Here is a 15,437-nt window from a genome sequence, read left to right on the forward strand (position 1 = left end):
TGAACTGGAGTTCCATATTTTGATCAAAAGAGAACCAAGTTGAAGTCTTCAAGGTTGATCAAAATAGATTAGTTACATTATGTTGAGCATTTTTATGCTAATCTAATCTCTTGTTGGTTAGATCTTATTCATGTTGCAAGAGAATTTTTCTACTTTTGGTAGTTTATCTAGAAAGAGAATGATAGTGAATTTTCCAAGAGTGCCTCATTAAAGAGTCAGGCCATGAAAATAGGATTGAGGGTTCCGAACCATGTAAATCTCCTTGCAATTTGTTTATGTTGTTTTTATTCTGCTGCATTAACTATTGTATGACCTTGCTAAAGCAACAAGAGAATTGGAACTTATAATTGTAGATGCAATCATTGTTCACGTCTCTAACTCATTAACCATCTCACCATCTGATCCCAACGTGAATGACCTCAAAAACAAAGAAGTCAAACATAATAATCAAGTATAGTTATTGACCTAAAAACAACAGTTAAAGAGATAAATTTAGAAAATGCTAAAAAAAACTTAATTCTTCAATATTAAAAATATTTAAAAATTTGAGAAAAAAATTTATATTGATCTCTTGGAAAAAATATAAATCATAAAAAATTTTAAATTTAGATTGTCTTCTTAAAGATGATATTCTTTTATTATATCAAGCATCTAATCATACCATAAATTATTGAAAGTGCAATTATCATAAAAATAATTTATACAGATAAAAATTAATTTACAATTTTATGCATTTTCTTCCCATATTGTGGAAAATATAGAGGCATTCAGGAGTCAAAAGTGTGTGGATCTCATCACAACAACTTGTGGTCTCTTTTATTACATTTATATCTCATGTCATTCTTAAAGTCCAACTATACTTTTTTACTTGAGCCTTGTTTTAAACGGAATATTTACTTTGTTCTACTAGTTAAGAACAGAGATATGGACTACTATAATACATGAAAATTTTGTCTGTCAACGAATGAATACATACAAGAATTGTTATTGTACACTTGGGAGCAGAGGAAATAACTAATACTTGACAAGCTGGATATTCGCTTTCAACAAAGAATGGACCGAGCTTCAATCACTGAACGAGGTGGATCCAAGTCTTTATCTTGCAATGATTTTCCAAGCAATTTCTGCATTTCTGATGCAAAGATCATCCAAGATCTGCATATAATTTAATCAATGAAAAATGAATGGATAAGATAAGTTGAAGGAAAATAAATTTGCAAAAGAATTCGACAAAACTTCACGTACTTCAGATCGATGAAGGTGAATTATATAAATAATTTATGACAAGTTCAATGGCTAGGAGATATTGTATGCACCTTGAATTTTTGGCTCACGTAGACAATCAAGAAATACAAAACCGGAAGGATGACACAAAAGTTCATACAAACTTTGCACTTCAAGAAAAATGGCTGTCATTTACAAGAAACGACTCTAACTGATCTCGGATAGATGACACTTTATGGTACTACTATTAATGCCTATTGAAAATGACACAACATGATCAAGAATAGTACGGATAATGGTCACAAAAATAAAATTATATAACAAGGCATTTTGAGAGCATGCCACTTGGTACTTAAGTATCATCAAGAGGACCTCACTCAACCATGTTCTACTTAGAATAGGTACATACTTTTCTCAAGCAGGAAACCCCTCGAGCGCGGAGCGAGGTGTAGAGTCTTGCACTCTCTATACTCACCCCCATATAAATCAGAACAATGGTCTAATTACTCAATCTTCATGCCATTATGTTACTGTCCATTGATTAACGAGCGGATGCTAATTTTAATAGTGCCACAATATAGAGAGGAATTTGAAAGTCACAAATGTAAATTTTAATAAATTTGAAAGAGGATACAGAGGAAGTTTTTGCTTACCCCTAAAGCATAATCAGATCCACGATACCATATTCGGTTCTCCTTGCGGCTTTCGAGAAATGTCAGGATAATCTGATGAGCAACAAGTTAGAAATATAGAACAGTAATTGTGAATTGTATAGGATCTTTTTTTACCTGTCCCATTTTATCCCAGAAACCACGACAAATTGTAACAAATATCCTGCTTGTGAACATACGATGAAGATTATGGATTGAATCTGTTAGTTGCAAACATAATGTCTGCATTCTTTCACGAATCTCAGGTTCACCTGCTGCTTCTTTTGCTTCTTCAAGAATTCTTTTCAGTCTGGTGGTTCGGTTAGATTGTGCCTGCAAGAAATCATCAGGAAATTTGTGTATTAAAGAGAAGAAAACTTGTAGTTATCTGAAACCATTCATTTGCAGAAAAAAATATCTCACATTGCAGACAAGCTTTTCTACAATTGCTTGCATATACTTCTTATACTTTTTCCTTAATGTGACAGTGAATCCATTCATTTGTTCGCCAAATATGTTATGTCCGTCCTCAATTGTTAAGCATGAAGCCCAACATTTTAAAATATGCTCAATTCCTGGATGTAGCACATCAAGGATTCTTTTGACTGTGTTCAAAAAGATTCCTAGCTGCAAGGAAACCATTACAACAACAAATTTAGCTTTCTTTCCATTATTACAAAGGATTTGGAGCCTAGACATAAGGCACTTGCCTGATTGGGTACAACATAAAAGGATATGGATTGCCTCCTTGTAAGCCTTTGCACCTGCTTCTCAAGTATCTTTGGGATCCCATCTCTTAAAGGTATTAATATCTCATTGTGTTGTTTTTCTAGTGCTTTAAGTGTCGCTCTTTCTACTTCGGCAACAGCCTATAAGTAACATGAAAAAAATATATAGTAACTAGGTTAAGAATAAGCTTCAAGAAATGGAGCAAGCTAGTGCTTTCTTTTAAGAAAATGAAACAGCTACTACAGATAAACATTCCAAAAGATTATGACTTACATTTTCTAAAGCCAGTAAGTACTCAGGCCATCTGCTGATAACCACTTCATACTCATTTATGCTTTTAGCGATCTGTTCATACATACGCTCAACAAATGTTGAGGTTGAAAAACTTGGGGATACATCTGAGCATAACATCTGCAAAAACTACCATAAGTTAAGAATGAGTAATTACTTCCCAAGTCTAGCACCAGAGATACTGATAGCAAGTTCAGATTTGAAATGATGTCCATGGAGAAATGACTCTGTTATCTTAGTTGCTATTGCTCCATATCAAATGTTTAGCATGCATAGAGAAAATTAATGTGAGAAGGAACCTTCTCTGCCTTGCACAGATCAAGTAACTGAAGTTGAGTATCTTGGATCCAAACCAAGATATAGTGGTGGAACAAGTCTTTTGAAACGAAACCTCCATGGACTGACCTGAAGAAGACAGACACCAGACTTTTCTATTAATCAAACTAAAAACGAAATAACAGCATGCAGTTTCTTTGCCTATCAAGGAATCACTATTTTTTTTTCCTACTAACAAGAATGTGTATTTGAGTTCGACTGGTTTGCGACCAAAGTAGCATTCAACTTGTTTATGGAAATGATACAATATATTAAATAGATCAGACTTCGTAGTCATGGGACAAAATAATTACATACCTGATGTTCCATGAGTCAAGATCTCTTTCAAAATCAGCACTTGCAATCAGTATCTCTGCTACATGCTGTGCAGGTTTAGATGGAGGACAAGCTGCAAGAAACCCTCTGAGCCTTTTGCAGAGCTCAGTGCTATATATAGAAGCAGTAATGCTTGGTAAATCTATGGAACTGGAGAAAGAAAAACAAAGAAAGGTAGTAGTAGATTAAGTTAATATTTATATTTAATAGATGGCATTGGAATGATCAAATACCTAGGGAATATATGCTGATTGTGAATCTTGATATCTGCTTGAATCTCATTGCTTATGTTCAAGCATAACATTTTCATCTTGAGGTACGCTGTTGAGACAGTCATAGGGTCAGTGTACAGTGCATCACAATTTCCTGAGATAAACTCATCAGTCTCCACCATATGTCGCCTACACCGCCTTGCTGCAGCAATCTGTAAAATGAAATCTTGGTAAGATGTGATCTCAAGTATGCAATGAGGCATATATTTCAAAGAGGATCACAAGTACTTGGTATATATGGAGTTCAGGAAAAATGGTAATTAATAGTGAAGAATAATATAACCAAGAAAGAGTCCTGGCAATTATAACAATGAAGAAACAAATTTTTTTACCAAGCACGATATTAGCAAGTAAACACATTATTTTTTCTCTTTCTGAACAGAAACAGTTTCCTATATAAATTGCTGACAATATACTATGCAGAACCTTCAAAATATGCAAGCATCTAGCTTGCTTGGAGTAAAAAATTGTATTTGCAGCTTGAAAGAACTCCATGTTTGGTTCAAGTTTTGTCATGAATTGGTAGCCTTCTGATTGTATGAATTCTTTGAAGGAAATCCATGGAGTTGACTAATGTTTTTGAAGAGACTAACAAAAAATTTAAATGGTTTGCAAAATCTACAAGGCTGTTTGAGAAATGGTCAACTTTGTTACACAAGTAAAATAACGAGATTGAAATATGGAATAACTCAACGATGCAATCGACACAATCAAACATATATTTTGATGACCTACCTGCAAATAATTTCTCAAAATATTTTGAGCTTCCTGGGAGAGTATATCATGCAAAAGGGTGAATATCTGTACAGCAGGTAGTAAAGCTGGTGCAGCAGACACCAGAATTAAGCCAAAAGTATCAGATAGTCCTGTTGGTGAGAGTTCATCTAATGATTTGTAGTTCTCAAAAGTAGTAGTTAACAAATTGTTAATTTGATCATCACAATCCAGTAGTATGCTTCGCTGTGATGGACAGAAAAAAATTGATGAGTAACCACAAGACTTCAAGATTATAATCAGTTTGAAAACACAATCTAGCGATCGTTCTGAAACAAAATCAGTGATTCCTGTCTAATCAAGAATCTTATTCTCTGATTTTTTTTAAAAAACTTAATCAACATCCATTTAAATTCAACAATTGACAGTTTGTAATTTCTAAGCTGCTCGCACACAGTGCACGAATACCTCTTGTCTAGTTAGACTTTTTTCTCCTCGAGCTTTGATGATGGGTAAAAGAAGTTCATGTATAAGCTCTAAACATTCCTTTATAGGTGTTGCAATACTCATGATGGATGAAAGAAACCTACAAGGTTTTGAAACTAGAATTATGATTAACAAAAATCAAGTATCTGTCATGTGTTACATTATGTTCAATTACCTTAGCTTGGTATATGCATTAGATACTCCATAATAATCAGCAAACTCATTTAAAAGCCACTTCCAATGACCATGTATATGTAAATTCTTTGAATGAATATTTTGAGCTCTCATTGCTGCCTCTAGTACCAGATCATATAGCATTGTTTCAACAACTGGACCACCCTGCAACATCTACACCAAAAAAATCTGGCCATATTGTGATCTTAACATAGCACAAAATCATTAACACTTGTAATCTCAACATTGGTACTGAAACTAAATGAATGTTTATACTTGAAAGGCCAATAATAAGAAACACCTTTGTAGAAGCCAACTTATCAGAAGAGTGAAAGATAGTGAATGAAAGCTGAAGTTTTCCTACACAACCATGTTCTTCTAAATATAGAGGGAACCATTTTGTTACTTCTCCCTGCTTTATTGAATAAATCTAGGATTAGTATGTTTTAGATAGATTACTCTATTGAAGAATCCATAAAAGAAGGTAGAACAGAAGCATACATGACTTTCAATGAGAGATGAAATTGGTATTGCAGCATGACCATGGTTGACCTGATTTATATCTTGGACTTCAATCAAAATAGAATCTTCTTGATTCTCTGGAAAACTGAAAAGTAAATTGCAGATGAGCACTTCATGTGCATAAAATGAAAATCTTGAGTAGCTCAGGATTTGGAGTTAGATAAGGATTTGAACTTACAAGACATGAGAATCACCAGTGCCAGGTTTCAAGCACACACTACAACCTGATTCATTAGGTGCATCTTTACTGGAGTTCTTCAATTGTAGAAAACAATGCATAAATTCTTCAAAAAAGAATAACATTATTAAGCACATGTTTGCAAAAATGCTGGCTAAAAGGAGCAAATTTTTTGTTTTATAACCTTCGGAAGCAATGGGTTCATAGGTTGCTCGTAGCAAATTAATTTGACTCTTCAAAATATCTGACATTTTCTTAACATAATCCGCACCCATTTGCATATATAATGTTCTGTGAGAAGAAATAGATCGCAGCTTTCTTCTTTTAGCTATAAGACGAATCCTTTTCACTGAAATAAATAATGAAACTCATGGTTTATATATTGCAAGAATGAATAATAATGTAGAATTTAACTCTTGGAGATTGACCAATATGACTTTGTTTTTTTTAAAAATAAGGTAAAACATGCAGAATTAAGCAATATACAACTAGGCAGTGCATCTTGAAGCAAAAAAGAGAGACAATATATATAATCTTTAGATGAAGATAAACCTAAATAATTTATATCTTTTTCTTGTTCAAACAAAAAGTTCCTCAGTACAGTCACTGATTTTAAAGAACCAAATTAGTGGTAATGGAAACTTCAAACTGAGCGTGAATAAGTTGAATCAAAATAGATTTTTTTAAAGTGAAAGTAAATTGAAAAAAAATTACCTTCTACCTCCAGTTGTCCAATGATTTTCCTACCTTTAGCTGCATGTGTTCCTTCTTTTCTCTCAGCATTAATTCTGTCTCCTAGTATTTGGCCTCTGGGATGCAGCAAGAAAGTCTGCAATCTGTTTGATTATGAAAGTATGTTACTCCTACAAAAAAGCTACAAATATTGAACGATATGCACATTCAAGATTATCAAACTTATTATAAATTATTGAACAAATACCCAAATGCATTGCGGAGAGTCATGCACTCATCTCGAAGGAACTCCGGGGCCTCCATGCAGTTTCTTCCCCATGCATTCAAGCACAGACGGAAACACGCATCATAAGCAATAAATGTTTGCCATGCACTCTGGACACTGTAAATCATATTGACAACAGAAAATGTCTAAAGGTTTGACTATAGATTAAGATATGGAATAAAACACTCGTCACCCTTGAGATAATGGACAAACCTGGTATTGTAGCTTGATGTCTGCGAAGCCAAATTTGTTTCAGACATAGGAGCATGCACATTTTGTTCCACGGATAGGCTTCTGCATACACAATAAGTTTAGATTCTGATTTATGATTAATAGATGAAACAAAAATACCTTGCAAAAATAAAGTTTGTTAAGCCGAAAATCTCACCCTGCTGAAGTCTCTCCAACTTCTTGTGGTTGTATTGGATTGTCAGATGAAACCTCTGTGTTTAATCTAACCTTTTCACCTAATGGGTATATGCAACAATTAGCTATCTCTAAATTCCATTGGTGTTATATGAATGTTACACTCATTCCTTACATTCTGAATTTGAGGTGCTAGACTCTTTTCTGTTTGCAAAAATGGGAGGAGCACTGGGTGTTCCAAGTTCTTGAAAATTCTCAGCCCTGAATTCATCTAAAATATGAACCTGAAATGTAAACCAAAACAATTGCTGGTAACCATAATATACAAAGTTTGTTCAAATACATATAAATCAGAAGACTAATCATTAAATAATTGTCAAAATCTTATTTCAAACAGTGATGGATGAGGAATAAATTTATACATGAGAATTGGGGAAGCCATTTATTTCATCGTTCAGGGAAAATGTATCTGAGACTGTGTTTGTATCAGCATTCAAACTTTTTTTTGCCTTTTCATCATCCGATGAATTTTTTTCTTCTATTCGTACCCGTAGATTCTCCTTTGAAATCCCACGAATCAAAGTTGGCCTCTGTTCCCTACCTGTTTCTCCTACTGGCTCGCAGCTCAAATTTTCACCAGACACGATTTCTTCCTCAAAATTTCCTTTACCTGGTTTCTCAAAGAGATCAGAATCACCACTAAAATGTAAACTTCCCTCAAAGGTGTCAGAGTAATTGGCGTAGTAGTCTTCTTGAACTGAAGCAACACTCTCTTCTTCCTCTGAATCAGCCAACAAGTGAGAGTGTGGACTAAGCAAGACTGAATGGAATTTTACATGCGGCAAAACTTTTGAAGATAAGAACGTATTGCATTTTGGTGGAAATTGTTGGTAGACAGCTGAATCCAGAGAATATTTCTCCGTCAGAGGAGAACGAGACTTGTTGGCAACATTTGATCCCTGCTACATTCATACGTAGATAAATAATTGTTATGTTACGAACCAGATAGAACCGCTATAATCATGACAGTAAGTAAGAAGCACATTGAAGTATATAAGCCAAAAGGAATGAATGTGGAGCCAAGAAGATTCGGATGTCACAAAGAAAAAGGAAAAAAAAACGGGGGGGGGGGGGGGGGGGGGGGGGGGGGGGGGGGGGGGGGGGGGGGGGGGGGGGGGGGGGGGGGTGAAGAAGGTCAAAATTGAAGGTGCTTACAATTGTGAAAAATCTCCAAGAAAAGCCGTGTTAAGAAAGGCAATCTTTAACAAAGGAAAGAATTTTACACCAGCTATAGCAACCAAAAGAAGTGCAGCAGCATTACAAAAGCCAACACGCAAAAAGAACGTGAACATACATAATTATAAAACCAAAAGTCAGTCCACGAAACCAGTGTGGGGCAAAAAGAAAGGCAGGAAAAAGACTAGGAATCAGCAAGAAAAACCCAAATAAACGATTACGAACTCCATCGAAAAGTTCCTCTCCCGAAGCACAAGAATCCAAACTCACCAGAGAGATCAGAAAAACGAACTATCAAGCAAACTGATGCAATAAAATCACAACCAGAAACTTCTCGCAACGGTTTCCGTTCTTGAACCAAGATTAAAAAGGTGAAAAAGGAAGCATCTTCATTCAAGGTGACTGCTGCAAGGAAGTGAGAGAAACAGGATGGGCGAATGACGTGAGTAGGAGGGATGAGAGAGAATTAAGCATACCTGATTAATCCAGCTGATGGCCGTCTCGTCGAGCCCTTCGGTGAACATTCTGAGGTTGAATCTTAGAGACAGAGGGAGAACGAAAACAAGAATTTGCGTGGATAATCGATTAGGGTTTAAAACGCAGCTAGCAGCAGCTCTGTGTGTGTGAGAGAGAGAGAGAGAGAGAGAGAGAGAGAGAGAGAGAGAGAGAGAGAGTGGGGGGCGTGGGGGAAGACGAGTGTGGATATAGCAGCGTCGTGGAGCGGAGACTAACGGCTAGTTTGGCAAGTAAAATAAATAAAATAATTAGGGAGAAAGAGAGAATTCAAATGCTCGATCCAGACACGTTGGCACAACGACGAACTCATCAAATGCGAAATTTGAGCAGGTCAGATCGGTTGAATAACCCGTTTCCTTCCTGGTTCAACTGCCGGTTCGGTTCAGTTCAGTCAAAACCCTACTTATTTTTCCACCTTGATCATAAAATTTAGATTTAGAGGATCTTTTTTAATTATCTGTAAAAATATAATAGTGAAAATTATAATATTCTTTTAGAAGTCCATAATTATTAGAAATTATTGACAATTGTCTATAGAAATCTACGTACACATAATTATAAATATATCTAAAATTAATAACTCTAATAGACGATTATTTATTACTAAAAATTAATTAACTATTTATTTTAAAAATTTACAAACATAATTATCCTCCTTTTAAGTGATTTCTCTAGTCGTGTCTACTAATCAATCTAAGAAATTTAAATCTTTATCGTTTTTTAGATTGTCTGTAGAAACTTAAAAAAAAGTTTGTGTATTTACCTTATTTTGAAAATCGATATATGTGATTTCACTTGCTTGACTTAAACAAACACTGTCACGACTAAAACTCTTATGTTCCAACTACTATGAAAAATGGTATGAAGGTTATGAGATTGGTTGACGATCATACTTCACGCAATAGATTAAATAAAAGATTGGAGAAGAAAGTCTAAGTGACACCCAAGATAGAGAAGAAGAAAAAGAAGGGGGAACCCATGATAAGAAAAAGCAGAGAATAAATTGTGTGCTTAGCATGTAGTTAAAATGAATATTATCAAAATCAATCTATGAGGGAAAGAAAACCCATGAAGGACATATGAAGGAACTCTAATCAAGAGTGCTTTTAAGGTAAACCCAAGGTATTGTCTTCTTACAACATGACAATTTATAATGAAGTTCCTTAATTTTATGATAAGAAGATGCTACAATTAAGCGTGATAATTTTAGCATTTATTATCATAAAAATTAAAAATTAAATAAATCTAAGGAGAATTTTAGAAAAACTAATTAGATAGGACTTCCATACCTATGGATAGGAAGGTAAAGTAGAATCTAGGTAAACAACCCAAAAAAGGTAGACAAATGTCTAAAAGAAGAAATGCCCAAGGGGGACATGAAAAGCGTAGGATTATGACTTTATATAAGGAAAATCAAGTCTTGAATTCAGGACTTGATCAATTAGAGACAAATTTTAAAAGGATGATAAATGGAGTACAAGAAGGAAAATCTAGATTTAGGTAGGCAAGAACGGTGTAAAAACAAAAAAAAAATTAGGACACAAATTAAAGTCTAAGGAAAGTGTGCCAACCTATCCTAGGATTCCATTTGACTATAAAAGTAACCATAGGTGTAGGAGTACTATAGTCCAGGTAATAGGGAAAATCATCACTAAAGTTAACTTTGATGAAACTACTAAGGTCAAGACTAAGAGGCACTGGCGTAGCCAATGGTAGGCTGCATTGGACTCCAGCCCAACAATTTTTAATTCAATATATTAAATTAAAATTTAAAATTTTAAAAATTTAAAATAGTCTAGTCAATCTTATTAATTAGCCTAGGGTAGTTTAGGATTTTGATTACACCATTGCTAAGAGGGTCTTTAGAAATGTATCAATGGAAATCATCCCTAATGTATCAACTACCTTTGGCAAAGTGTAACTCAACCAGTGCAATGTTGACGCTTTGAGGTATTTTCAAAGTATAAGGTTAACTTGAAAATGAATATTTGAGTCCTATTATAGAGGTTCTAGAGTGTGCCCATATATTTGAAAAAAAAAATAATTTAAGAAAATTGGCACTTGACTTATGCTTTTGGATGGATTATAAGCTAGAAGGCTCTAGGCTTATCTCCAAAATATAAGAAGAAAGACTCTAGCTAGGTTAGAGTTTGATAGGTTGTGCCAAATTTAGGGATTTTGGCACATTCGAGGTAGTTAATCAATGCAGGTGTCAAATTTGATATTTAATACATTACTAGAGGGAGATGTATAGTTAGGACTGATTGTACATATGTTTCTATGTTTTAACTCTTGGTATGATGCAATGCATGTCATGTATTGTTATGATATTTATTGATTCATGTCATGCTAGTTATAGTCTTTTTATTTTTATTACTATTTTTATATGTCATGGAGCATTTGATATATGAATTTTCTCATTATATGACTTGCATACTTTTTGACTTTTGCTATATTTAGTTACAAGGTTTCATGTATGACATCTTTCAACATCTAATGCTGAGGATTGTGTATAGGAATTGCATAATTGCCTAGGATAAATTTGTTAGTACAATCGATCATTTTGATATTTATTTAATAATATATTATTTATTTAATAATATATTTAATTGAGTTTGATCAAGTTGATCTAGCTAGTTAAGAGAGAAGTTTGTTAGGTCAAAGTTGACCAGATGACTAGCAAAGAAAAAGTTAAGTTAGGTCAATATTAATTGGATGGCTGACAAAGAAAAAAATCCAAGCAAATCAAGTGTGATTGAATGCTTGGTAATAGGAAAAACCTAAGAGCATGAACCTTAGATAGTGAAAAGTCTTGGAGAAGTAAATTCTAAGCAAAAGAAAAATCCTATGAAAGTGAATCTTAGGTAATGAAAAGTCTTAGAGAAGTAAACTCCAAGTAAGAGGAAAACCCCTAAGGGAGTGAATCTTAGGTAGTGAGAAGTATTAGAGGAATGAACTTCAAACAAAAGAAAAATCCTAAGGGAGTGAATCTTAGGTAATAAAAAGTCTTGGAGGAGTGAATTGCAAGTAAGTGTGACTGAAATAAGATTTTTGATTGACTGTGCACGATCGTCCGGATCAACGTATTTGCTAAATCAAAGAACAAATATGTTGCATTACTACTTCTATCAAATTGAGAGGCATGAGGACGTGTCTTAGTTTGGACAATCTTAGGTATTGATTCGATCAAAGAAACCACGAAGGTTTCTAAGTCAAGATCAGACAGTGTAAACTATTAAATAATACATACATACATAAACTGTTCTAACTCTATTTGGTAGGATTACTATTATATATTATGCTAACTTTGTTTTGTAGACAAAATAAAGTTCTTTGGAATTTTAGATCGAACCTAGTGTTTAGTCGATCGAACCTAGCGATTAAGTCGATCAATCTAAGTAGATATGCATGAGTCAGATCCGGATCTAGTAAAGAAGGAAATAACTGTCCAGTCAATCGATTAGCAAGATCAGTCGATCAAACTCATATAGAAAGCATGATCGGATAAGATCAGATCTATTTAGAAAGAAAATATCATTTATCATTCGACTGATAAAGTATAGTAAGATCAAATCCGATAAGAACGAATCGAGCATGCAATGAGAGTCGAAGGTCTAGTCGCTTGATAAAGAGGTTTAGTTGACTGAACGGATCGATTGATCAAACGATTAGATTAAAGCTATAAAAGACGCCTTAGAATCTGAGGCTCTGAATCAATTCTGAACTACTAATCCTTCTCACCTATTGTTTCGCTTTTGCAAGATCATTTACTTATATGCCACGAGGCTCTCCGACAACCTTCGCTTACACACTACATTATTTGTTGCCGTAAACTTAATTTCTTACATATCTATTTAAAGGGAATAGTAGTGTGTTACTATTCTCTTCATTCTTGTATGAGTTTTCCTCTTTCTTTGATAATTTTTGGAAAGAAGAACTTTAGTGGATTGCCCAATCGGAAATGATCTAAGGGATCATGAGCCTTGGAGAAGTAGTCATTGGACTATGAACCAAGTAAAAATCGATCTATGTATTTGTGTGTTTTCATTCCCTGCGATCTTTGATTATAAAAAGAAAAGTTTTAAAATATGAGATTCACCCCCCTCTCGTCTTTCTTAATCCAACAAAACCTTGATTACTTCCTTTAAAAACCATTAAGTTAAACTTGTTTGTTATGGAGACATATAGAAACAAGTGACATATTAGGATGACAAACTAAGTTCAAGATGCTTAATGTGATACATCTAGATCGACTATGTATCATCAATGAACATAAACTAAGTGTTGGCCAATCTAGAGGTTAATTGTACTCTAGCAACTTTACATAAGGCAAAATTTATTTTTTTTGGAGTGATAGTGGAAAAGTTGACGGATAAGTCACCCTTACTGTCACTCTACATAACCATACATGAGGTTTTCACCTCATATGGCTCCTCATTCAATTCTTTCAAAATAATTAGATCCTTTTCTTCATTCGAGAATCTCCTCCCTTATTCTACCCCATACCAAAGAGTAACTAAGACCAATTCAGTCACGTTTCAAGTTCCAATTGAACACTTTCCATTTATGATGAAAAGAAAGGGGAAGATTATTCTTTTTACCAAACATATGTGGATCAAATCATGATCTTATAATCTTGTAATAGGATAAGAACAAGAAATCTTTCTTGATCAATCTCTTTTCCCCTTATTTTTTGAGGATCAAAAAGATCCTTTTCAAGTTTAATTTATTCATTTGGAATCTGGGCTCTTCTATCTTCTACTTATTTTTCATGGGTAAAGAACATGTATAAGTGATGTGCACATATTCCAAGAATTATGATTGAAAATTATTTTTAAAATAGTTTTCGAAAACCTTGGTGTTGTCTACCGTGTGGTAGAAGTCAACATTGATTATGTTGATACAAAATTATAGTCAATAGTTTCCAATTTTATTCAATCTTTGAAAATAAGTGTTAATTTCTTAAAAAACTATTTTTAATTAATAGTCCTTGACATAAATAATATTTATATGATTTTTATAATTTAAAAAATATATAAAATTATTTATGCATTTCAAAAATTAGACTATAAGTTTTTAGACAGTAGATGACTAGTTTATTAATACTAGTCAAAAGGTTAGTCCAATCTATTGGTATAGTGTTGGAAGCACTATTGAGTTTTAAATTTGATTGAAACTTTATAGGTAGCTATTCTAAACCCTCTGAAAGGTTTTGATAAGTATTCAAAAAGGGAGTTTATTGGTACAAACTAAGGAGAGTAGTGTTAAGATGGGATATCTTAGTTTAAGGGGAGGTAACTCTTTAAAAGGAGGTAGATACATAAGAGTTAGACCCTATTCATACCTTGAGGGGAGGTTAAAGTTCATGATTGAACTTTTGACCTAATGAGACCAAATTTGAATTATCTAAAGGTTTAAGAATTTCAGACATCATTGGTGTAACCACCCACCCTCCTTACTACTCTTTAAGGGCGGCGCTACTTAATTACTAACTTTACTTACTAATGTTAGTTATGTTAAATATGGCAGTACTTAAAGTTTTCAAGGTGTGAATAAAATCCAAACATGCAACTAAGTAGTAGCTAAAGCATATCAGTACAAAAGCATGCTATGGATCATCATGAATTTCTTCTATAAAAGAACTAACATACATGCCAACTGTTATAAAAAAAAATTCTCAGAAGGATTAAATTCCAGCATTACCGAGAGCATTTCAGCAATATTAGAATAAAGCAAATAATCTATCTACTATATCCTAGTAACAAGAATTAACATGTACAACCTCTAGATTCTTCTAACAATTCAAAACAACAGAAAGAATAAATTAACATCCATTTAAATTCTTAGCAAGGTCCTCGAAGCTTCCATTCTCAACATCACACACCCATCATCTTCTTGTCGTCTTCCTTCATATAAGCTTTCCTTTTCCTTTATCTGCAGTAGGAGGAAATACAACTATAAGCTAATGGTTAGTAAGCGCTATCTAACTCACAAAACACATAAATGCATATATATGAGAATAAAACCGCATGCTTAAAGAATATAGCAATTAACTAAATCTTGCATTTCTCAAAGGAACACACAGTTCTAACTTGCTAAACTCGGAAATAAAGAAGCTAAACTTGCTGAATTGAACTTCAATGATACTTGCTTCATTAGTCCAAATACGTATAGTTTAATACTTCAAAATAATAATAATCTTCTCTTGGGCCCAGACTTAGTACCAAAGCGCGCTCCTTAATAGAAACTGAGGTAGCTAGCCACCAGTCCTACGAGGGTAAAGACCTTGGTCTTACCAGGGTCAAGACCTCAGAATTGGTCACCTGGATTTATTTAACGACAACCTCGGTGTTGGCGTTCTGGATCTTCGTCCCATGTTCCTGATTCTATCCGCTCCGAGAAGCATAGAACCCCACAGGACAAAAATTTTATCCCGCCCGGATCAATCAACAAGGTCTTCAAAGAAGACT

The 15,437-nt window shown here is 34.0% G+C and overlaps 1 protein-coding gene across 1 annotated transcript; it reads right to left on the reverse strand.

Moving 5' to 3' along the window:
• Window positions 1–1,095: 1,095 nt before the first annotated feature.
• LOC141816798 (uncharacterized) lies at window positions 1,096–8,975 on the reverse strand. Its single transcript, XM_074704528.1, has 23 exons — window positions 8,928–8,975; window positions 7,638–8,174; window positions 7,391–7,499; window positions 7,238–7,316; window positions 7,063–7,143; window positions 6,832–6,966; window positions 6,606–6,727; window positions 6,076–6,240; window positions 5,892–5,997; window positions 5,693–5,798; window positions 5,493–5,606; window positions 5,193–5,365; window positions 5,000–5,117; window positions 4,553–4,777; window positions 3,779–3,969; window positions 3,528–3,695; window positions 3,194–3,299; window positions 2,877–3,014; window positions 2,585–2,743; window positions 2,298–2,501; window positions 2,013–2,207; window positions 1,878–1,949; window positions 1,096–1,155 (listed from the first exon to the last, which is right to left on the reverse strand). The coding sequence occupies exons 1-23, from the start codon at window positions 8,973–8,975 to the stop codon at window positions 1,096–1,098; spliced, it is 3,411 nt and encodes a 1,136-aa protein (XP_074560629.1).
• Between the last annotated feature and the right edge of the window lie 6,462 nt (window positions 8,976–15,437).

The sequence above is a fragment of the Curcuma longa genome, unplaced genomic scaffold, assembly GCF_044706935.1.
Source record: "Curcuma longa cultivar G26 ecotype Majalengka, Jawa Barat unplaced genomic scaffold, ITB_CL_G26_1.1 contig_18245, whole genome shotgun sequence".
Classification (NCBI taxonomy): Eukaryota; Viridiplantae; Streptophyta; class Magnoliopsida; order Zingiberales; family Zingiberaceae; genus Curcuma; species Curcuma longa.